This window comes from Caloenas nicobarica, chromosome 1 (assembly GCF_036013445.1).
Source record: "Caloenas nicobarica isolate bCalNic1 chromosome 1, bCalNic1.hap1, whole genome shotgun sequence".
NCBI lineage: Eukaryota > Metazoa > Chordata > Aves > Columbiformes > Columbidae > Caloenas > Caloenas nicobarica.
Genome location: NC_088245.1, coordinates 44,448,864 through 44,473,232, shown reverse-complemented (window position 1 = coordinate 44,473,232; position 24,369 = coordinate 44,448,864). Strand labels below are relative to the sequence as shown.

General features: G+C 41.0%; 1 protein-coding gene across 1 annotated transcript; it reads right to left on the bottom strand.

Moving 5' to 3' along the window:
• Positions 1-1,311: 1,311 nt before the first annotated feature.
• On the bottom strand, positions 1,312-24,294 carry DEPDC4 (DEP domain containing 4). The gene is given in 10 exon segments (XM_065630011.1): positions 1,312-1,403; positions 2,289-2,364; positions 3,778-3,906; positions 4,132-4,274; positions 13,875-13,925; positions 13,928-14,097; positions 20,951-21,134; positions 21,693-21,847; positions 22,360-22,777; positions 24,099-24,294. Coding segments are annotated over 10 exon segments (1,614 nt in total).
• Between the last annotated feature and the right edge of the window lie 75 nt (positions 24,295-24,369).

Below are 24,369 nucleotides of genomic sequence, written 5' to 3'. Positions count from 1 at the left end.
AAAGGTGGCATCAGAAGCTCCATTATTGTGCCACTTGTCTGTGCGGCACTGCATGCAGGTGGGGAAGGAGCAACAGTTGTGGCCAACAAGCAGATCGAGTCTCTGAGGGCTGTGCTGGTAGCGAGTGTCCCACCTGGCTGGCCTGTGGGCCAGGACAGAGGGAGGCACTCAGGCAGGGTGGGTGGTGGACATACAGGTGCTAGCACTGATCTTGACCTGATGCAGCTCATGGCCACAGGAGAACTGCCCTTCTAGTAGGGGTGGTGATGTTTGGTGGTCTCAGATTTGCAGAGGTGTATCCCATTCTCAGCTGAAGTCTTGTGTTCCCTCTCTAGTCTGTCTAGTCTGTCCCTGTGTAAAACCAGTGCAGTACACTTACCTGGCTCGGAACAAAGAGCACCAACTGCCTTTGGCAGTTGATGGCAGGGATCAAGCAGAGGCTTCACTGGATTTCATGCCCCTCCAGTGATCCTTGGCAAGGTCCAGAGAGGGGCACTCTGAAGCACAACTAGATATTATTACCTTCTGAGAATTGTGATGATCTGTGACACAAGGGTAATTGATGTAGTTGAATGGTCAGAGCTGTGAACAGGGGAAACAAAGGTGTATCCTCATCTCTGGCTTCCATTTCTTTTCTAATTGATATAAGCATGTGCAGTTAGAGCCATGTTCTTCTCATCAACATTCCAGATTCTCATGAGCTGCTCTGCTGCTACCCAGAGGTCTCAGTGTAAGGACAATATAGAAGAGAAGCCAACACTCCAGAGATCTTGATGATGAGCTGCCCTAATTGAGTTGTCTGAGATGACCTTTCTTCTTGGATATGATCTCTTTTACTTTGAACTGCCAGCTCATGGTGGCTTTCCTCCAGTCTAACCTGCAGAAAGGAAGAGGTACCTTCCTCCTCCTGTATTAATGCCAGAGAACACCATCTACAAATTCTTAATACAGCTGTTGTATCACTGTGTAAGAAAATAGGACATGAATAAGTCTAGTACACTGCAATTTTGATAGCCTCAGGCAGAGGCCCCTGTGTCCACCCTCTAGTTTTTTAAATAACTGCTTCACAAAATTATCAACAAGCTTTAGCTGGGACTTAAAATAAGGAAATATGGACATTGTTTCCATAAAAGCTACAACAAACCTTTTCCTTGGTAGGAGCAAACATGAATGCTCTATGAATAGATGTAAGCCTCCTTACTTTGAAGGTGGTATCACTTGTTCCTTGATAAGACTGCACTGGAAAGGAGCTCTAGACTAAACTCTTCGCTCTGGAAATTTTATACTTCAAATACAGATTCATACTGGCAATTAATTTGATAGAAGATAGGAGATCACACGGGCTCCAAGAACACTATAGACAGGCAACTCCTTCCTCTGCTGCTCATCTCTGTGTTCTTTGGCTACACAATATGCGATACTCAGAACACTCAACCGGAAGCAATTGGGACAGATTCCAGAACCCCACCAAAACTACTCGGGCATCTCCTCCATTAAATATAGTATTAAACAGCACGATAACTTCCAGTATTATTCAGTTCCCTAATGGTTTCTCTTCAGTGTTTAAGCACATAATGCACTGGCAATACAGAAGTCAAAAGGAAGAAGCTAAAGAGTCAGGGAGAAAATCAATTATTTAAGCCAACCCTTTTAATCACAGTGCTAAAAGATATTTCTGGCAGCAAGGCCAGATGGAATGTTAGCTTGTAAAAGAAGTAAGCTAGAAAGCACTAGTCCCACATACATACCAAGTGTCAACTGCCTTCCTTTTAGGCTATGCTACCCTTCTGTACATCTTAAGCTCTTAAAAAAACCCTTTGTGCTTAGCCAGAAAAAGTAGTTCTTCAAAACATTAAACAATCAAGGTCTGTGCTCAAGACGTCTATTAGAACATTAAACTACTGAGCTCTCTGAGAATTTTTAGGTGTCTTGTGGCAGACATACAAGAATGCTGTTCCTAAATATAAAATAATACCAAATTCACAAACCAAATAATATGCATGTCACTTCAGGAAGCATATTTTGCATTGATTTTGCCAGAAGTAATTATTTCTTAAAAAAATTGAGATGTATTCAAACTAGATAATTAATAGAATCCTTATTCTCTAATATTCAGAGGTCAGTGTTTTCCTTATAGCAGATAATTTAATTATTTGGTGAATTAGTTGCTTTGATGCTTCACTTCTAATAAAGGAAAATAACATAGTCCATGCAAAATTATAGTCAACTGATGATGAACTGATTTGCACAGAAATTTTTTTTATAATAGTGTGTATCGCATCATCTACCTGAATTGATACGTGGATCTTGTCCTTCTAGTAAACTTTCAAGTCTCCTACTAGTTAGTTCCAGAAGAGTTAAAGTCTGAAAATACAATCCAACAGAGAAAAAAAATTACAAAAACCATGCTTTTGTATTTTGAGAATCTAAAGCTTTCAGATGATCAATTTTAAAATCACATAATTGCGGAGTATATGCCTACATTTATTTAGGTACACATTCAAAATCTATCACAAAATTGTACTAAAACACGTATACATATGTTTATTCCTGATATTTCTGGCCAAAGAAATAAGAGGCAAGACGTTCTAGATGTTGTTTTCTGCTGAACTACAGCAAAAACTGTAGTGTAGACCTTGAACTGATTTCAGCTTATACAATACAAAAGGCTCTCAGTGGGAGCTGTGGACGAGCGAGGCACCATCCACTCCGCTGTCATTGCTTTGAAGCAGTGAGCACTTCATTTGTCACATCTGGCTCCACCTCCAATCGTGAATCAAAGCCCTAACCCTCATGTCAGAACCCTTAATAAGAAAAAAAAGAAAAATGTATCTGGTTTTGGCTGTATATTAACACCTACAAAACTAACAGTAACCCCTTGATACTTTCAAACTGAACTGGAGCTAATTAAAAAAAAAAAATCACCTATATCTCTTTAGCTGAGGTCAGAAGTATAAATGAATGTGTTATATAATACTAAAAATAAGATTTTACTGAAACCAAATCAACGTTTCTGTGAGGCTGTTTTGTAACTGGACAATAAATGTCTAGAGCATTTTACAGCTATTTTACAACAACTGAGATCGTTAGTTCGACTCTATCTAATTTAGTGGTTTAATGAGGAATTTTATAGTTGAGGAAAACAGAGAAGCATCACAACTTTAATGCACTGGTTGAATTCAGAAAGTCAATATAGGGTCTGGGAAGGCTATGTTTTTTCACATGTGACAATATGATGGAATGTAAATAAAAGAGACTATAAAATATATTAATATCTGTATATTTACATAACTGACCAAGTTAAATAGAAAGGCCATTTCATTTTGTGGTTCTGTTTATTTTCTTTAAAAGTTAACGTTTTAAAATACCAAAAGGAACTCTTAAGAGCTGTCAAAGCTGTTTGTGTTCACTGGGGCACCAGAGCATGCCATCTCATACGTCGTTCTGAGCATGTCAGCTGAGTTCTAAAGGAGAAAGACACTAAGAAGCCTAATTACTAGACAGGCATCAGAAACAAAGTGCCAAAAGGCCTCTACAAAAATTTCTTAATAATTCAAATATTTTCTTAACATAAATGATGCAAATAAAGAGAGAAGATATTATATATAAACGATTGCAAAGCTCTCAAAGAGGGTTCCTCCGTAATCTGAAATAGCTTATCTCTCTACTTTACAATTAAACTGTACCAGATGAAGTATTAAACTCCGCTTCTCAGACCACTCATCTCCAAAAAGGTACTTCATGGCAGTTAACATTTTAATGAGGTAAGGAAAATGCTGTCTTAAAGAGCTCAGAGTGATTGTCCATCAGAAACTGAGTCAGCAGTTCTGCCTGTGGTTTTGACAATGTCTTATTTTGTAAGATGAACTTTGTGCAAGTCTTGATGATCACTGATCTGTTATCAAACTAGAAAAAGAAGAACTCAGATTTGTCATTATATTTACTTGCAACGTGTCAGCAAAGACTTAAGAATAACTGGATGCTACCAGTGAGAAGAACATCTTGGTATTTGTTTTAAAACTAATTACATCAGAAGGCAGTAAACTTCTAACTCTGGGGGCGGGGCGGGGGGGGAGTTAGCTTTACTATAGGAAAATTCTTTTTCTCACACTAAACATAGTGGATACTTACTTGTTCTTGTAATTTGTAGCCCTCGGATTCTGGTGCAGTGGCTATGAATGTCAGGAGTCTGTGTAGTTCCTCTCGGATATTTGGTGCTAATAATTTTAAATAAAATTGTGGCACCTCTAGAGCTTGATCTGTTTTTCCTTTATCTGCAATGGAGTAAAACAGTGTATCCAGGGTAGCTGTTCATTTTCAGATTCAACAATACATATTAACATTCCAATATTAATCCCATTTTTGGGAGAGTTTTCCCTCAAAAAAAAAATCAGGTTATCTCAGTGACTTCTAAAACCTTTTGATGAGACTCAATACAGCATTTAATCAAAATGAGCTTAAAGCCTGTGTCCCATAGCTAGTCAGAGAACAGATGTACTTGGACAATATATACAGGACATTACTATGTTCCGTGTACGGTGTGCAAACACTGAAACAGTGTTTGCACTGTTTATGTTCCAGAATTCATCTCAAAGTAATTAATGAGCTCAACAACTCTAGCTTTCTCATTGCTTTGTGGTGTGTGTTTTGGTTTTGTTTGTTTGTTTTGGTAGTGGTGGTGGTTGATTGGTTGGTTCCCCCCCTGCTTTTTAAGGCATTAGGTTGCAAGTTTCTCATGGAAACACAATAAGGTGGAAATAATCTCCTGTAAAAACCCCTTTAGATGATAATTCTAGTTATCTTCATTTTGCAAGTGAGGAACTATCAAAAAGCCAAGTAACTTTAAGGTAAGAGCAAGATGAGGGCAGATACAGGAATAGAACCTACATATGATTTTCTGGCCTCTGTCTTATTACTGGGACAGAGGTTATATTTTACAAGAAATACTCCAGGACTTTCCGGGGTGTACCACAAGCCATTTGAAACCACCTTTATTTAAAAAGAACACCAAAACAGCAAGTAAGTGACCCTTTTCCAAAAGAAGGGCAGACAAAAAAGCAGGAAAGATAATTGCCAAAGGACATGATCAAGACGGGTAGAAGTGTAGATACAAAGACAAGAAGTAAAATCATTTCTAGAGAAAAGTTTGAGAGTTTTTCTGATGCGTGATTAAAGTCTTACTGAGTCACTTTAAAAGACTATAGGTAAAAAAATGAGAAAAATTCCAATGTAAAAAGGTTCAATAAACCACATGAGCTAGTTTGACCAACTGCATTCATCTATAACATTGGTACTCTATATCTGTTTATTTTAAAGGCAACACACACAGCAACATGCTCGCCTTTACAACAGATCTGCATTATCAGTCATCTTAAGTGTATTTTCCTCAGCTGTTAAATAGTTTATAACTGTGTATAAACTGATTAAAAAAATGAAGTTGCACTTTAGCTAACTGCAGCACTTCTTAAATTAACTTTGAAGTGGCTTTTATATATAGATATTCATAGCTAGTTTGAACTATCTCCTGCACTACAGTCAAAGCAACAGCACTATATCAAAGTACAGCTAACTGCACAGGGTTCTACTTGCAAATTACTATTAGAATGCAAATTCTTATAGTTTTTGAACAACCCAGGCCAAATTCACCATGTTCATGACTGACTTGCGTACTATTTGTATAATACAGGGTACCGTGATCAAGAGTACCAATATCTTCAGATGTAAGATTAGATTGCTTTTCCCCCCAAAAGAGGTTTCAGGGAATATATATATATAAAGGAATGCCGTTTATGAATGCCTACTTGTTTATCCAATTTGTATTTCAAAGGTTCACAAAATATGCTTTCTCACCTTGGCCAGTGGCTCCCTTTACCTACTATGTAATTGTTACTTATTGGCAATATTCCAAAAATTCCACTTGCTTTTGTTCTTTCTCTAGCTTCATTATGAATTCAGCTGACTAACATTCAGCATTACTTCAATACAAAATTGTTCATTTGCTGACTCTTGATTTCTTCACTGGACACACTTTATCTTGTTCTCGCTCAAGGCTGCGGAGGAGTCACGTAAGGCACGTAGGCTGTTTTGCTCTTGTTCACATAGGCCTCATGGGCCTGTTCGGTTCAGTTCCATATAATGTCCATTCTTTTCAAGAAAATCCTTCAAATCTCCCAGAATTCCCCCTTTTTGTTTTTGTGCAAACCAAGTGCACAATTAACAATATAGCAACAATCACAGACATTATTATTAATCCATGTAAAAGTAGATTTCTCAGCCATCCTAATTCCCACAAAAATCCATATGTGCAGATTGAGGCCTGAAAACCAAGTTTTTGGGTCTAATCATTTTATGCTATTAGATAATGTTAACCATTATATCTTACAGCGCTAATTCTTAAATTATGCACTTGTTTTTCAGGGCACTGGCTAAAACCTAAATCAGGCCTTGTACATTAGCTGAGACTGTTCTTTGGAAGTGTTGTTGTACTTGATTTTGCTCATAAGCACTATAATTCAATTTCAATGGTATTACATATATTTAGCACTCTGATAACATAAAATACAGGTTCAGATATCAGTTAAGGAGATTATTTGAATACAATAACATAAGAATAATGAGGATCCACAACGTGCATGTAGTCACTCACAAGAAAAAAAACTAGAGGCCTCTCACTTCAGGGTACTCACAATAAACAATCACTTGCCTAAATTAGGCAAGGGCTCATTCAAGGATATATCTAGTAAATGATCGCTCAAGCAAATGAGGCGGCAAGGCGCTCTCAATCCCAGGAAGTCTCCTTAGACGGTGTTCCTGTCTAAGGAAAGGACTCTAGTTCACAGACCCGCAGCTCCGAGAAGATCACTCAAAGGGCGTCTTCGGCGGGAACCCCGTTTTCTAGTCTAGTCAGATGTGGCTGTGGGCATTACAACATAGCTCTGGGCACGTCTTGTTGAGGACCCTGGTAATTGACTGAGGGTCCCACCCCTTCTGTCCCACCAGCTGGTAGCGGTGAAGTCACCCTGCCCCGAGACTGGGGAGGATGTGACCTGGGGACAGGTAATAAAGAGCCATCAACGGCCCCATTGAAGGCTCTAAATCTCAGGGGAATGTGCAACTGCCACACAATCCACCCTGCGACCACAGTCATGATCTGACAGGCTACTTTGGAGTGGTGGTGCAGTCACCTCTTGCCTCCAAAGTCAAAAGGGGGCATTCTGTTGGAGAGTTTGAATGTCCATTGTGGATCATCATACCCTATGTGCCATTTTCCTGTTATAAATTGTCATTACGAATGAAGGTACAATAAAATAGAATAATACAAATTACAACAATTAAGGAAAACAAATGCACTGAAAGTTTTTGGTTTTGTTTTTATGATCATCAGTTAATTCCTAATCCAAATAATTTAAATCTGTATCAGTCTAATATGATAGTGCCTCTAATTTACAGGGGGTCCAGTACAAATTCAAAACATCTTCTGTGGTTATTTTAGATACCTTGCATGTTAAGACCCAGAATGGAAACAAAATCCAAATTACTCTGAACCACTCCTCCATTCCTCATCACTGATAAAACAAGTGAAGCTTCCCTGACAAACAATTGTCAATTAATTTCTTACAAATACATACAGGAGGGATCTCAACAAAATACTGCTGCATTTGATTAAGTTTAATTCAATCCTTGTTTTCCAGCAATTGACCTTCTGGTGGTATCCATGCACCATCTACCCAATGCATGTCATTGTTACTGTACTGTTGCAAGAGATAATAAGAAAGTGTTAATTGGAGTGAAGGACTTGCTGCTGCCGTCATAACACTTGCATTTTGTTATAACTTCTTTAGCTGCTCCAAGGTAACATCATTGGCCTCTTCCTTTGGTCTCTTCTGTTTCTTTGTTGCTTTCTGCTGCAGGGACAGACATTGCACTTCTGGCATTGGGTTCTTGCACTGTTTTTCCAGCTCATAGTGAGATTTAACATATTTCACAGGAAGTCAGTTTGGTCCTGTTGGAATAAGAACACACACATATCCCCTTCCCCAGGTGATTAATTCTACAGGCCCTTGCTATTGACTGTTGTGCAGGGGATCCTGATACAAAGCCTTTGATCTCTGTGTCGAGGGGAGGAAACCCCCCCTTTTTTTCGCCGCTTTAGAATCTTCTCGCTGCAGTTTAGAAACAGGCAAGGCCACATGGACAGAGGAGGTAGAGCTTATCTTGCAGCTTGGCACAGGCTTAAAGTTTATGTTCGGGCTGTACAACACAGACCTGGGCTATTTTGCTCTATTTACTTATTTCTCAAAGTTATGTAGAACAACACTAACTGCCATATAGCACTAAAACCCAGAATTCCATATTCAAACTAGTTTCTCTAATGTGTAAGGATGCATCCTAAAGGGGATCAAGGTTGTATTTTAGTAGCGGAACCGGTTCCCATTTTGTAATTATCTCCCCCCAAAATATTATTTTGGTACCAAATATATATATAAACTAAAATACTGAGCTCAGATATGAAAACCAAACACTAAGTTCAAACATGCAGATGGATCACAGTTGCACTTATTCAAGACAATATCTCAGTTTTAGCATTGCACCTTTGGGCTCTTGCAGCTCAGCCAGGTGGAGGTTGCCGCTGGATCTCCCTGACAAAACAGGTCAGTGCGCGCTGGAGCCCCAGCGGCACCTGCCCCCCCGCTGCCCTAGCAAGCCGAGCTGGGCAAGGCTTTTATACGCGTCTCATCTGAGGTGCTACAACTGTTATCCCAAAACAGGATTCTTTACTTGATGTGCATACAAAAGAGCCAAATTTAGTACACCGAGATGAGACACAGCCTATCACAGAGTTGCGCAAGTCTGGATGTTGGAATAAAGCTAGCATGGTAGAAAGAAAAGTAACAACTGTTACACACAATCTTATCATCACATTCACACAGTAAAAAACTGAATTACTCACGGTCTTCTGTATAATCACAAAATGCATATTTTGAGTCAACGGATTCTCATGAGTCTGTGAACTTGCTATATTATACAAGAGGCAAAAAGTTATTAAACTCTAATATGCTTAAGCAGATAACTACAAAGAAAACAGGTTAATAAGGAAAATATCTTGCAGACCTCAGTAAGTTCGGTTTTCCATTTAATCTTCAGGATTGGCTGCTCACCTCCTAAAAAGGATGAGTTATTAAAGTGGTTCTCATTTGACTCAGTAAGTCTCTGCCGATTAGTCCCAAAAGTCCATATGGAGTTCGCATCACATACGGCCTAGTGGATACTGTGACATCATCAGGAAATGTGAATCGGATCACAGACTGACTGATTTTTGTTGCTTGGGTGCCTCCAATTCCGGCGACCCTGAATTATGGAGAAATAAGGGGCCAAGATTTAGGCCAGATTTGAGTAGAAATAATAGTAACGTCTGCTCCAGTGTCTATCGTGAATTGTTCCTGAATGGTTACACCATCAGGGCCAGTAAGCTTAACCTGTTTTTCTGGTTTATCTTTAGTAATGTCCATGGCAAAGTACACCTGTGGAGCTCCTGTGGATCCAAATCCTCTAGCACCTCTTACTGAACTGCCAGGTTGAGGTACTTGAGAACGAAAGGGTATTAACTGCACTATCCTTGATCCTTTTGGAATAGAAACAGGAGGGTTAATTACATAAAGTATGATTTTTATAATCCCTTCATAGTCTGCATCGGTAACACCGGGAACAACAAAAATTCCTTGCTTTGAAGTCGAACATCCTTCCAAAAGAAGAGCACACAAATCATTACCGAGTGGACCTTTTATATTGCTATCAATCAAATGTACCTTTGAGTCCATTATATTTATGTCTATTGCGGTTTCCACATCCACTCCTGCACTCCCTGCTGTTGCGGAGATGAGCTGGTTAAGTCCTCCTGGGTTGCTGCTGCTGCCCACACCCCCTGCGTTTGTGTCCTAGCGCGAGGGGTTCTCGCGCTCATCTGACCGTTTCCCTTACTTCGGCATGCTATGGTAGTATGACCCTCTCTCTTACATTTAAGGCACCATCTAGTATTAATCTTGCATTGAGTTTCCAGATGTCCTAACTTCCCACAATTAAGGCATTTTAAACGGTTCGAATTTTTCCATGACCTTTCATACAGAGGTTTTATGGCACCTTGAATTGCAGCAGCTACATATGCAGCTTTTTGTATCTCAGAAGTCCATTCCATTAACTCTAGCATGTCAGCTACACCAGCATCTTTCGGTAAAGTTCCAAGTTGTGCTCTGGTCTTATCATTAGCATTGTCAAAAGCTATCATTTTAAATAGTCTTTCTTTCATCTCAGTATCCAAATCAGGACGGTCATAGATGGCTTTATGTAAGCGATCAACAAATTCAGAAAATGGTTCATTAGGACCCTGTTTCACTTGAGCAAAGGCTGTGTTACGAACCTTATCTGGCATAGTTAGGAAAGCTTCGTAAGCCAATCTTTGACTTAGTTGATTCACATGAGGCAATGATTTAACTTGCATGTCTAGTGCAATCCAGGGATCCACACTCATTAATTGTTGTGCAGTAACTCTGTATAACGGATCACTCTGTTCACGCGGGGTAGTCTGAGCTCGTATACATAACATTTCCCATTGTTTAGAAAATAACAATTGTTCAGATGGAGTTAAAATTAAACAACCTATTTGTTGGACATCTCCAGGGGCTAACAGTTCCGCAGAAGAAATATATGACAAAAGTTGTAATGTCATTTGCGACCTAAGTCCATACTGATTATCCAACAGTTTAAGCTTTTCTAATATTTCCAATCAAATGGTTTCCAAACAGCACCAACACTGTCTTGTTGTAACGATACTGGAAATGCCTGCGGTAACATTGTCCCTTCAATTAAAGCTTCCTTAATAACTTCTTTCCATCGATTAGAAGACATATTTGATTCAGCAGCAGCCTCTGCTGGCTTCTCCAAAGTCTCAATTACAGGTGCTGAGGGCACCACAGGGGAAGTTATAGACAGCTGCGGTCTCAATTGTGGTGGTTCAAATGAATACGACTTAGCGATTTGTTTCCCAGTACCACCTGAAGCCCCCAAAGTCATATTTTGTAGAGTATACACTAATTCTCTCAGCAATTCATCTGATAATCCTTTCGAATTCTTTTCTGTCTCGGACGCAACCTTTGCCTCTGGTGCAACTGCAACCGGCAAGTCTTTACTTTTTAAAGACTCAACATTCTCCCCCCCCGCCACCCCAGCCTCTGCCTCCGGCGCAGATGACATCACAGTTTCAGGCGGCGGGCATTTCTCACCTCCTTGAGAATCACCCTCTTTTTAAACTTTCGATAGAGGAACTGGCCCGATCGGAGGGAGATTTAAATCAGTCGCAAAAATGGATGTAGTAACGGGACATGCTAAAGGAGGTTTTTGCTCAGGCGTAAGAGCAGCACACATAGCTGAAGCAGCTTTCTGTTCCTCTTTCATAGTTTGCAGTGTGTTAAACAACTGCCGCCAAACCGTCGCATACTTAATCGCCTCTTGGGCTTCTTTGTCACCAGAACTAATTACTTCCCATAATGATTTCCCAATTGCATCCCAAGCTGTCAGTTCAAAAGCCACACTGACACCAGAAATCAGGTCTTTTTTCCAGACCCATAATAAAAAGTCTCCTAAAACAGAGGAGTCTATTTTAATTCCTCTCTTAGAGACAATATGTTGGAGGAGGTTTAGAACCGCTTCTTGCTCTTTGTTCAACCTCATCTCCTCCCCGACCGCTCACCTGAATATCAAGGCAAGATTCTTCTTCTTTTCTACTTCGCCCCCCGGGGACGCCTTCCGCGGGCGACTTCGTTCTTTCGAACGGCTTCGCTTTCTTGAACAAAAACGGAAGATTAGGTGCACCTTTTTTCTCTCCCATGGTAGCTCCCGTTCCACCTTTAAGCAAAACTTCTCACTGCCAGCAGTGTGGAGCTCCGCCACATCATCCCACCTCTGACGGCGTCCAGCTGAGGTGAGGCTTCCCAGCGGGGCAGTGAGGATTACGGCCGGCTTCCTCGATCACCTAGACGAACGCTATCTCCCTGGACTGGAATCGATCGTCTGAGGGTCCCTGTTTGGGCACCAAATGACGTGAAGGCACGAGCGGACTTCACGATATGACCAATATGATCATCATGAGCCAATTTATTATTAGTCACACAGAAGTATTTATACTTCTTCAACACACTATATTTATGTTACAACTTACAGGATTACATAATACAACTATGTTTCTATTTGAACAAGAAAAAGCACTACTCAGTTATTATTATCAATCACGAGAAAGCAGAATCTTATCAATTTGGCAAAAGCAAGCAGTAGAGGTCTTATCCATTTGGCAGAAGCAAATGGTTCAGGATGCGACTTGCAGTTACATAATTGCGGTTATACAGAACTGGGTGCTTTCCTCCCTGCACCTACATATGGGAGTTTCTCTCCTCCTGCTGTTTCCCATACGCCTGGCCTAAAGTACACAATGACTATTTTTGAAACACTGGGTTGTTCACATTCAGATGACCAAAGTCCTGTAAAAACTCAGCAACAAAACCCAATCTCCTAAGAGTGATTAGTATGAACTTGAACACAGCTGAGGGCCCAAGAACACAAACTAATATACTCAAACAGAGAATCATTTCCTAATGACAACCTTATGGTTACCACTTCATCGAAAAGAAACAAAGTATTAGAAACTGCTTGTGAAATAGTCTTCCTGAAGTTGGAAAGGTAACAAAATTAAAGCCAAAATAAGAAAGCAGAATAGCTCTGGATATTCACAGGTCATGTAGTTTAGATCAAGCAGACAATACAGAAAAGACCTACAGGCAACCGAAGCATTAGACTAATCCTGACGCTGTCACAGAATTGTGTCACTGCCTTTTCCCTTGTCTACAGGATTTGGCGGCTTTGATTCTCTAATTTAGTAATAATCTATAATATCAGTTTATATCAGTATTGTATTTAAAAAGTGCACCTATGAACTATACCATCTTTAAATTAAGTGACTATTTAGCAGAAGTTACCGATCACTTATTTCAAATTAGCATTCTTCTTTTGTGGATGGATTATGTAACTTTTCCATAAATTCCATTTCATTACTTATATACATATTTTTTCTCCTTAGCAAAATAGTACTGACAAAAATATTGCCTTTTGTATTTTCATGAGGTTTTGGGCACAGGATACACCACCTTGTGCTCCTATGCCAGTAAGCTTGTCACAGTTCTCTAAAAACTGACACTTTAGGTAACAATCCATAAAACCTACAGAACTGAAGAAGTAACAAGGCCTATTTAGGGTAAGATTAATCTTAAACTTGTATTTAATTTAAACTTTTCTGTTTTACTTGTAAGTATCTGTGTGGAGGGTTGGTTGCGGGGGGGAGGGGAGAGGAAATCACAGCCTGAATCACAATCTCAACAGCTCTTTTTATCATTTTACATACTTCTATTACAAAAAAAGCCGTAAGTCCAGAACATACAAACCCTTATTCTAGTTAAGAAGAAAATTTATGGTAATGATTTTACTTTTAGGTTATTGGTCACAGGTAGCAATAAGGGAAATTCCGACCAGCAGTAAGAGATTTTCACAATGAGAGTAGCTATCTATCGAAACAGGTTACCCACAGAGGTTTGTGATTCTCTATCCATGCAGATTTTCAAAATTTAGCTGGACTAGGCCCTATGCGACTTGATCTAACTTTGAAACTTGTCCTTGCCTTGGGGAGGTGATCAGCCTAGTGACCTCGAGCATTCAAATTGAAGTGCATCTGCAACAGCATTGCAAATGGTGTTATGATTCAATCAATCAACACTTCATAAGTTCCATCCTTTATACAGCTTTCAGTTGCATTTTTTGTTCCAGGTTGCTCTTACCTGTAAGTTCTGTAATTCCCAAATGAATATCACGATCCTGAGTGGCAAGGAGTCCTTCTTTTTACTATAATACTTTATTATAATGTCATAAAGAATCTCCTTGCATGTGGTCAGACTGCTCGGTTTGTTAGTACTTTGAGGTAACTGCTGACTAACCATCACTAGGAACCGGTCTGGGAAATACTCCAAGCATTCAATTGCAGCAAAGAGCCATTTGTCAAGCCTGTAGAAGGAAAAGTTAGCTTTAGTGCTTACTTTAAAATACTCTGCCTGTTCTTATTTAATCCTTTAAAGAAAATTAGATAGAAATAACCACAGAGGTATAGTCACATGTTTGAACCACAGCATTAAACTTTTTGCTTATTGAGCTGTTTGTGTAATTTATTTCACTATCGTAGTGCAAGGACCTGCTCAAAATAAGCAATTTCTGTGGTTTTCCTTTGCTGCAGACAGTACACCTGAGGTACATCCAGATCAAAACAAGCTGCAATCATGCCACACTGTCACTAGAACACTTTCCTGATTACACCAGTATTTAAAATTAATCAAGACCGCACTATTACTTCAACAGGCACAATGAAAACCCACCAAGCCTAAACAGAGTGAAAAAGCGAGGGACTGACTCTTCAGAGAAGAGACACAAGACAATTACTTTGAAAACAGACAGAAATAAAAGCATTTAAATCCCAGAAGACTGGAAGTAGTTTATTACATGACCTACTACAAAGGCATGAGTTTTCTTAAGAGTGACTTAATTGAGTGAAAATGTAAGGTGAATCTAAAATTCAGGCAGAGAACTCATTGTTCAAAGAGGATGGAAAATCAGAGGAAAAAGTCAAGTGGCAGCTCGGGGCGTCACAGCGGGTGGGACAGGGGCGTCACAGCGGGTGGGGTGATGCTGGCCCGGGGCGAGGGGGCTGCAGCTCCGGCATTGGGGCTCCCACGAGGCTGGGCAGCCGGGAAATGTGTTTAAAAATGTGCCATTTGCACAGCTGCAGTTCAGGAGCCCAATTTTCTGCCGTGTTCAGGCTGTTGAAGGATGTGTCTGTCAGTGACACCCTCCTCAGGGCTACTGTGAACGTACTGAGGAGAAACTGCTAAATTAATGTATACTGTGATTAAGTTCTAAAAGATGTACCCATCACTAACCAATTGACATGAGATAAATGCTTTATGACCACCTGCAAAACAAGGGGATATTTTCCAGTTTCAGATCATTCTGCATGACAAGAGGGAGACAGAAGATTAAGTAATACATTGTTTTGAAACAGAGTGCTTAGTTTATATTTAACTAATAGATGTATTGTAAGTAAGAAATTAAACAATTATAACTAACATCATCAATTACTTCCTAATATAGCATATTGTATGTAAAATTTTTCAAAAACTGTAATGCATATGTAATGATTATGTGAAAATAAGCAACGCAAGAGCATCCAGTCTTTGGAGCACTTATGGAGGATGATCCCTAGTGTTCACTAGCACTGATAAAATAAAGAATGCCACTTAACAGTATAATTGACTCTGCTGTTAAGTATATTCCTCCGTTTCAGTACATCGTGCTGGTTTGAGGTGTGCGTTTGTGTGGCCAGATTTCCTGAAGTGCTGGCAGAGCAGCCTGGGGACCACAGCTGGGCCTGCTGGTTGGCTCCTTTTTGCCGGTGCGTTAGGGTAGCTGTGCCTCGGCAGGCTGCAAGCAGCCAAGTGACTTCTGTGGGCATCTCGAGGTCCGTTGCCACCTGGCTTCCCCCTCCTTCCCTGCCTTGCGTCACCAGATTGCGTCGTGCTGAAACAGCTGGCTCTGACGGTGTTCAGTGCTGCCTGAAGCCAAAACCCCAAGCAAGCCTGACCTTAGAAACTGAAGGCCAGGTAGATTTGCAGTCTGCTCCATTTTGCATGCAAGAGTGGGTGGGTTATTGAAAGGGAGGCCAAGATCTGTCTTTGAAAATGTGCTGTTTACAGCATATGTGCTGTTCAGGAGCCCTATTTGCCTACTCCTTAGGAGCAAAATGTTGAAGGATGTGTCCCCCTGTGCAGTAAAATGCAGTAGGAGTGGACACAGAGGGGCTTGTTGACAGCCGCTGTAGAGACAGAAACGCACAGTCATTTGCTTTGTGTCAGCCACGGGTGAAAGCACCTGTTAAGTCTCTCTCCTTATTCTTCATGGCATTCTTCAGGGACTCGGCTTAGCCCTTGGTGCGGATATGCCATTCTTTCAATTCCTGCAGCCATCGAACCACAGCAAGAATCCCCAGTAGTCAGCTTAGGTTTGATAAAACGGAGTGGACTGCTTTGACGCTCATGTCAACTCTCACAAGCCATGTTACTGCTTCATCTTTTATACTGGCCCCTCTCCTATATCTGCAGTGATTTCCTACAGCCTTTCTTCAATGCTGCCACAACACTCGTCCTCACCTTCCAGGACTCCAAACGCTCATTTGGTGAAGGATCCGGAAAGGACAGCAGTTGTCCCAGAGCAAGAGCTGTCAAGTACTGCTGGGCCTTGTGTGCCTCCCCCAGGATATTCTCCTGTCCTTTCACAGCCCGCATATTGCTGCAGCTGCTTAGGAAGGCTACATATAGAAGGGAAGGAAATGCCTTTGGTAAAGATACTGATAACAGGAACAAAAATCTTTTAGAAACCCCTAGGCATAATGTAACAAGACTAAGCCTGATGTACCAAGGCTAGGCATCATGTAACAGAAAGCTAACAGGGAAACAATAGCTCTATAGAGACTGGACAGGAGGCAAAGCGGGATGTCCTTGGCTTGCAAGCTGGGAAAGCGGAATATTCCACTAAATGAAAAGCGGGGTACAGGACTTTTGCTGAGTAGCAGCACAAAATGACAATATGCTTTCTGAAGAAATTAGGTCAAGAAGCTGACAGCGGGGGGAGCACCAGCTGCGAAGACCACCGGGGAGCACTAGAGACCCCCGACAAAGACTCTCGAATACCACAGATGGACTTCCGGGAAAGGGTGGGGTTATGTAAATAATTTATGTTTAATGTGTTAACTAGGAGGTAGAGACAAATGAATATGCAACAGGTATATGGAATAAATACCAAAAAGTGCAAATCACACGCACGCTCGATTCGAGGAGCAATCCTCCGAGCGTCTGGCGTACTGTAATAAAAGTACCTGCTTTTTAACACTTTCAAAACAGTGTTAAAGAGTCTTTTTTTGCCAGTATCAATACCCCCACACTTGCATGCCCTGTGTACTGGAAGAGCAGCAACCATTCATGAGCCATCCTACACATCTTCACAGCCAGCTGATAAAGAGCAAGGCACAGACGCGCACACACACACATGCAGGACTTACTGCACTACTGCTGGAGACTGAAGTGCTCACTGCAGGCATGTTCACGGTACAGGTGCTACTTTCCAAGCACTGCAGGGTTTATCTGGGTTGTGTAGCTGCCTTGCCTTGTGCTAATGGCAGCTCGGGCCTCTCTCCTCTGTGAAGGAGCGATCCGCTTTTGTCTCGAGTGCTGAGGCGGAGGCAGCAGTCCCACGTCTGTGGGAGAGACAGAGCTGGTGGCAGCTGTGGGGTGGACAGGATAGCAAGCAAAGAAAATATTCCCTTGCGCTTGATTGCTGTGCTCTCGTCAGCTGTTGCTGTGAAACATGGAGGGTGGCTGGGACAGTGATGTGCCAGAGTCTCCAGCGTGGAGAAAAGACCCATGTGCACCCTTTCACTGAGTGCTTCCAGCACTGACACTCGCACACTGCAGGGAACCAGTGCAAGAAAGAAATGCAGGAATGAAAAGAATTGCGTTTGGCCAGATGTGTTGCGTTCCTTGACACTACCTGCTGCCAGCTAGAGAAGAGATGCTGAGTCAGGCTTGTTGCAATGCCGGTGTTGGAGTTCAGAAGCTACATACTGCCTAGCAGTGAGCAGGTGGTGGAGCAGGAGGGAGGGCCAGAACCGTTCTGGTCCTCTCTCATGCTCTCTGTCACTGGAGCTGTCTCTCTCCCTGCACACCTCCAACATCAGGGCAAGTGCTGTGCTCAGGTGTTGCAGAGGGGTTGAGCGGACTGCTAAGCAGCCAGATTTCATCTTACACAGCACCATGGAACTTACTGCTGCTTATGTCCTTGGCCTTTATGGGGAATTTACAGGACTGTTCCTGGGTGGAGGTCTCTTTCTGAGGTATGTGCAGAATGGGTCCAATTTACAGTTTGAAGGTAGGTTTGGTATCTTCTCAAGGCTGTTTTGGTTTTAGAGCCCAGAGATCCCTTAACATTCACCAATGTGAAGGGCGGTTGCCTGGAGGGGCAAGTCTGCTGATACTGTGCCAGAAGCCTGCGGGGAAGGAGCCAACCTCTTGTTTTGCTAGAGCAATCCTCAAACATGCTTTGTTCCTAAAGGGGATTTTACTGCACAGTTTACCATCACTAGGAGAGAGGGCTATTTCCTTCAGCCTAGCTGTTAAGGGCACATAGCCACCTTAGAGAAGGAACAGCCAGGGGAGCAAAACTACACCTGAGAGGAGGAAAACCGCTCAAGATTTTAACTCATCAGGGGATATCGGTTGGATCCCTTGAGCTCCTAAGCAGAGTGTCAAAGCTCTGCATGCTGCAGCGGGGGACGAGGCCATGGCCCGCCCCAGGGTGAGCAGCCACAGGAGGCACTCAGTGCACTCTGCCGAGCCCCGGGAGAGCAAGGGGAGCGGATGCGAAGAGGGGAAAAGGAGTCCAGAACTAAATCCCAGCCAGACAAGAGTAGAGGGTGTGAAGAAGGCAGGAAGAGTTGAGAAGAAGCGAGTCCTGAGCTGGTCGCAGCTCCTGACGCTCTGAGCCACACAAGCACTGCCCGTCCCGCTGTGGCAGCGGCAGCACTGAACAAATATGTCCAGAAGAAATCCAAAATCATAGAACTGTGGGGGGCGGAGAGAGAATTGCCTTTATCTGACTCTCTGGATATAAGATAATTTGAACTGAATCGGTAACTTGTGAGAAAATGCAAATATTATCTAACATCCCCACAATCTTATGTTTATCATGGAAAGCCGAAACAAAGGTTTTTAAAGTTGCTGCTGGACAGATATAAGTGGGATAATATACTAAAGTAAAAATGGGATTATGACCTTCCTGTAGTTATAATCCCATGAGCAGTGCAATCATACTGTCTTTAATTTTATCATCCATCACAGAAAAAATCCTAAAGAAAAAATAAACTGGAAAACATTTTTATAAGTGAAACATTCAGAAAACTAGCTTTATAAAAGAGGGTGGATAACGCACGGTGGATAAAGATTTAATTACGGGTTTTAAGTACCTACATGGAGAACAGATATTTGGTTATTTCAAGCATAACACAACACTGTTTGAAAACTGAAGACAGAAAATTTGAGATATAAGGCTCCTCCTCGGTCCCCCTTCATTTTGGGGGCAATTAATTGTACAACAATTTGTAATACAGGTGATTATTTTTCATACTTGGAATTTCCCATTTCTTAGGCATGATATAAGCCAGACCTAATTAATATACTGTCTATAAAGATGCTACTCTGGCTCCCCCACTGAAGTAACTGTAGAATAAAGTGATGAAGCAAGCATTTAATTTTCTTTACACTCATCTGATAGCTTAGCAAAGACCCAAATGTTAGAGATACTTAATACAGAATAACACAGAGTAACAACCACATATGAGAGACTTTAAGAGACATAAGCCCACCAATCACCCTAAGAATCAAGTAAAAAACAAAACAAAAAACAACCCCAAACCAAACAAACACCACCACCACAAAAACACACACACACACAATAACAAACAAAAACCAAACCAACAAAAGAACCCAAACCAGCAAGTTAAGATGCTATCCAGCAATAAACCTAGCTTGGAACCAGGAGTTTCATTAACTTATGTAAAACTCAAAACTTTTGTAACAATATTCATATTTTCTCCATCAAGGAAGAATACATAAAAACTGTAAGAAAGAGTCTCTTCAGGTACACAGAATGACCTAAATCTCACAAACAGATAAAGATGGCACTGATTTGACAGAAATAAGCATTATTAAAATACACACATGAGGAAGACATGCCTTGACATATTCATTAAAAGTGCATGGTAAGATGAACATCAAGTGCAACAATCAGGAATACTACAAAAACAAGAGAACATTTAAGGAAAAATGCTGAAGAAATGCAGCCTCTTTCATTTCTATATTCTCATTATATAAACATCCTTCAGTGTTGCTGGGTTTTTACAGGACTTTGGTCATCCTAATGTGAACAACCCAGTGTTTCATAAATAGTAATTGTGTACTGTAAGCCAGGAATGTAGAGAAACAGCAGGAGGAGAGAAACTCCCTCACGCAGATGCAGGGAGGAAAGCACCCAGGTCTGTGTGACTGCAATAATGTAACTGCAAGTTGCTTCCTGAACCATTTGCTTTTGCCAGATGGATAAGACTTCTACTGCTTGCTTTTGCTAAATAGATAAGGTTCTGTTTTCTTGCAATTGACAATAATAATAATTGAGTAATGCTGTAATCTAAAAATAGTATGCTGTAGAAGTATAAATGCTGTAGTCTAAAAATAGTATGTTCAAGAAGTATAAAGGTTTTTGTGTGACTAACAATAAACAGCTCTCATGATGATCATATTGATCGTGTCATGAAGTCCATACCCTCGCGTCACTTCAGTGCAACAACTTAATTTCTCTTTTTCTGTTGCTAACAATAGATGCCTTATTGACTTTATATCTTCACAGCATCACCTCCAGGAACTGTGACATACAAACAAGAAGTCTCAGAATAAATTTGTTCAATTTCTAATATCTGTTATAGAGACCTAAGAGTTAAGTGTCTGGTCTAGAAACTAGGAGTGTTTTCAAAACTTGAGGTTAAAGATTTAATGTATACTTACAATACTCAATGTCCCATCCTAAACACAGACTTTTTGTGAATTCCCTTACTACTTCTGAAAAGAAGTCAAAGGAACATACATTAATGTCACCCCTGCCTACAAGTGTAACAATGTCTATTTTGTTCACTTAACACAAATCTTTCATCAAGATTTAAATAAAGCATTTACTAACGAAACCATTCTATAGATGTAAAACTTGCTCAGGCAAGTTTAAGCTACATGTAACCTCTCTGTCCAGGAAAGTATTTGATATAATCAGGTGTTCCTTGCCAAAGCAGTCAGTTTTTCTCTTCACTGAAGACACCAAAATGTCTTCTAGAAATGGAACATCAATTAACTGCAGTAGTCACAGTGGAGTTTGCTGTTTCCAGACATCTTCTATTACTGATGCCATAAACAAACAAACAAACAAAAACATCCTCAGAAATAAGATCTTATGTAAAACACTAACCTTTGTTTTTACTCACTCGAGAATGTTTTAAACATTCAAAGAAAACAAGGTAACAGCATAGTGTGAAGTCTCTGTGTTGGGGAAGAAGGAATCAAAATAGGAAGGCTAAGAAAGAAGAAAACATCTGGTTCACCCATCACATCAGAATTATTAGTAACCTATTCTAATTTGTATTATATACAAGAAAAGACAAGCGAATAGCAAAGGAATCATACAATACAGATGTATTTAATCTTAAAAGCGATTTCCTCCTGAAGTGGTATTTGCATTAATAGAATAGCATTATCCCGCAAAAACATAATCCTGTTTTGTTTCTTTCAGTTTTCTTATTACTAACATTTACCCATTTAGCACTCATTCGGCTATTTTGTCATTAGTGACATATTAAATTTGGGACTCTGAGGGGCAGTGTTTAACAGAAACAAGGTACTCAGCCCAAGCAGATACGCTGAAGAATGATGAAGTTTTAAAAAGAAAAGTTCAATCCTCACCTCTTTTTGAAAGCAGATGAGTTGGTTCATTAACCATGATCTTTGGAGGTAAAGATGCATGAACATGTATTGATTGAAGAAGATCCTCTACTCTCTTTTTATTGGCTGCTTCTAATGCTAAGGAGTTTGAAAGTGTTGTTTCACACTTTGTTCTGCTTAGGGGAAAATAATTAGATATGTAACAAATATGATCAGGACACATTTATCTTTCTGTCACTTCATAAATTTGCTGTTAAATCAGGACTTTAGAGCTTCATTATATCTACGGTCTATCCTGCTGCTAGAAAACCAATCATCCATATCTGCTTTGTGGAAAGGGCAAGGACATCAATTCCAAATACTGTTTGAGTTCCATTTCTTTTACCAGTTTCCACCAAGTAGGTCATTCATACTAATTCTCAGATTACAGAACAACTGATTGCAGACACAAGTGATTCCTAGGCTTATGCTGCTACACCAGACTCTCTTCTAAGTAACAAAGGGCAGATCACAGCAGTTCAGCATTACCAAGAAATATTGGGTAGCATCTGTGATTTAGGCATGACATTTCTCAAAACTGGCACATAGTTTTTAAAAGTCTCCAATACCTGGGTTAGACAGACATAACTTCATCTACAGTTAACCCATCTTAACTTTTAAAAAAGGAATCAGAATAGTTCAGAGTAACTCAGAACATCTTCTTGTCTTCAGATAGCAGATTTGCTCAGGAGACAAGCCCTGATTGTCTTTATCCTTTCTTGGAAGAAGAGGAGTAAGACTGCTATTTGCAAATTTATAGAGACTAGTGTTTGTATCTTCAAACTCCGTTTCTTTCTCATTCTTGAATAAGTAAAGCTTTGCTCCAACTGGCTCAAACACCTTGTGATCCATCAATGCTTGGCAAACACAGACTCCCTTCAGCCGAGAAATATCATTGCAGCTTAGGTACATGCTTTGCATAAGATGGCTCAGTACCACATCAACAGCATTTGAGCCCATGAAAGAGTTTTTATACGTTTTCAGATGTTGTCCACGTCTTTTGATTTCCACCTGACTGTGAAGAGCATGAATAATACTATTCTGACATGCGGAAACAACTTTACAACCTATAAAGTCATAAAACTTTACAACTCGCAAGGTTATAAAGCAGGTATGTTTTATTTGACGTCAGGCGCATGAAGGATCATTCCTTTAATCTTGCGCGTGCCTTCTAACAATAGAAGGTGTGCTTATATACAGCAAGGTGTTACATATTCATAGTAAGCCCAGGTACGGCTATACATATTCATAACCTTTCCCTGAGAAGGCGGTTCTTATTAGAATGAGTCCCAGGAAATCATTTCCATAGTCCCCTCCTTGACCCCTTCCTGTTGTGCCTGCGCAGCGTCACCTGGTGGTCTTGAGGAGGGGTCTTTGGATGAACGCTCCTTCAGCTTCATCACTGTGAACTTTTTACCTTTGGTTTGGTATGCTGGATTGACTTAAACCTAAACTGCCAAGTCAGTTGAAACCAGATTGATGCCCTCCTTTCTGCTGTAAATCTTTGTTGTCTCGTTTCCTGGTGCCCTCCTTTCTGCTGTAAATCTTTGTTGTCTCGTCTCCTCCAGGTTACATCTGGGTTCTGTAAAACTTCTTATCTTTGCATTCAATGAGGCTCTGTGTCTTAACATAATACACAAAACTCTAGGCCCTTGCTACGTGGTTAACCCTTTAATTGTTAGTTCCCTGTAACAATTCCACAGTTGAGTTGCTTGAAAAGGACCATCACAATCTGCAAAATATTTATATGAAAGTTTTACAGGTGTTTATAAAATTTTACTTGAACATTTAAAAAAAAATTACTCTGTGAAATTAGTTATATAAGTATATGTATTTAAAAATTCTCCAGAAATCAGCTTAATTTTACAAAGACAGAGAAAGATAATACTTCATGAATCAGTCCTTCTTGTAAATTGACTCACACTCACTAGCATAGAATCAACAGAAAAGAACAAAAAGGCACTATAAACAGGCAAGGAAGGTCTTTTGTTATTACCATGCAGACTGTATGTATATACATATACACATTAATTTGTTACAGAATCAGAGAATGGCTGAGGTTTGCAGGGATCTCTGGGGTCCAGCTGGTTCAACCTCCCCTGCTCAAGCAGGGCCACCCAGATGGTAGCCCAGGACCACGTCCAGACAGCTCTTTAATATTTCCAAAGCTGGAGGGCCCACAGCACCTCTGGGCACCTCAAAGAAAGTCCTGGCTCCGTCCTTTTTCCACCCTCCCTTCAGATGTACCTGAAGACATTGATGAGAACCCCCCCGAGCCTTCACTTCTCCAGGCTGAGCAGTCCCAGGTCTCTCAGCCTCAGCTCGGGGTGATGCTCCTCCAGTCCCCAGCTCCTCCTCCACACATCACTCAATAGACAACAAACCAACATCTGCAGTACAGTAAACGCGCCTGCCCCACAGCCTCTCGCTCCCAACGACATAGCTCCACGCCCGGCCCTGGCTGCGGTGCCCCCTTAACCGCGACCGCCAGCAGCAGAGAGACGGAGACGCCTTCCCTCCCCCGCCGCTCCAGCTCGCTCTGACTGCGGAGCGTCCCGAACCGCGGAGTCAAATAAACCGCCATAACGGTGGCTGGCGGAAGCCGGCAGAGTGCATCACTTCCCGCCCTCCGCCACCTCTTCCGGCCGCCGCCCCAGCG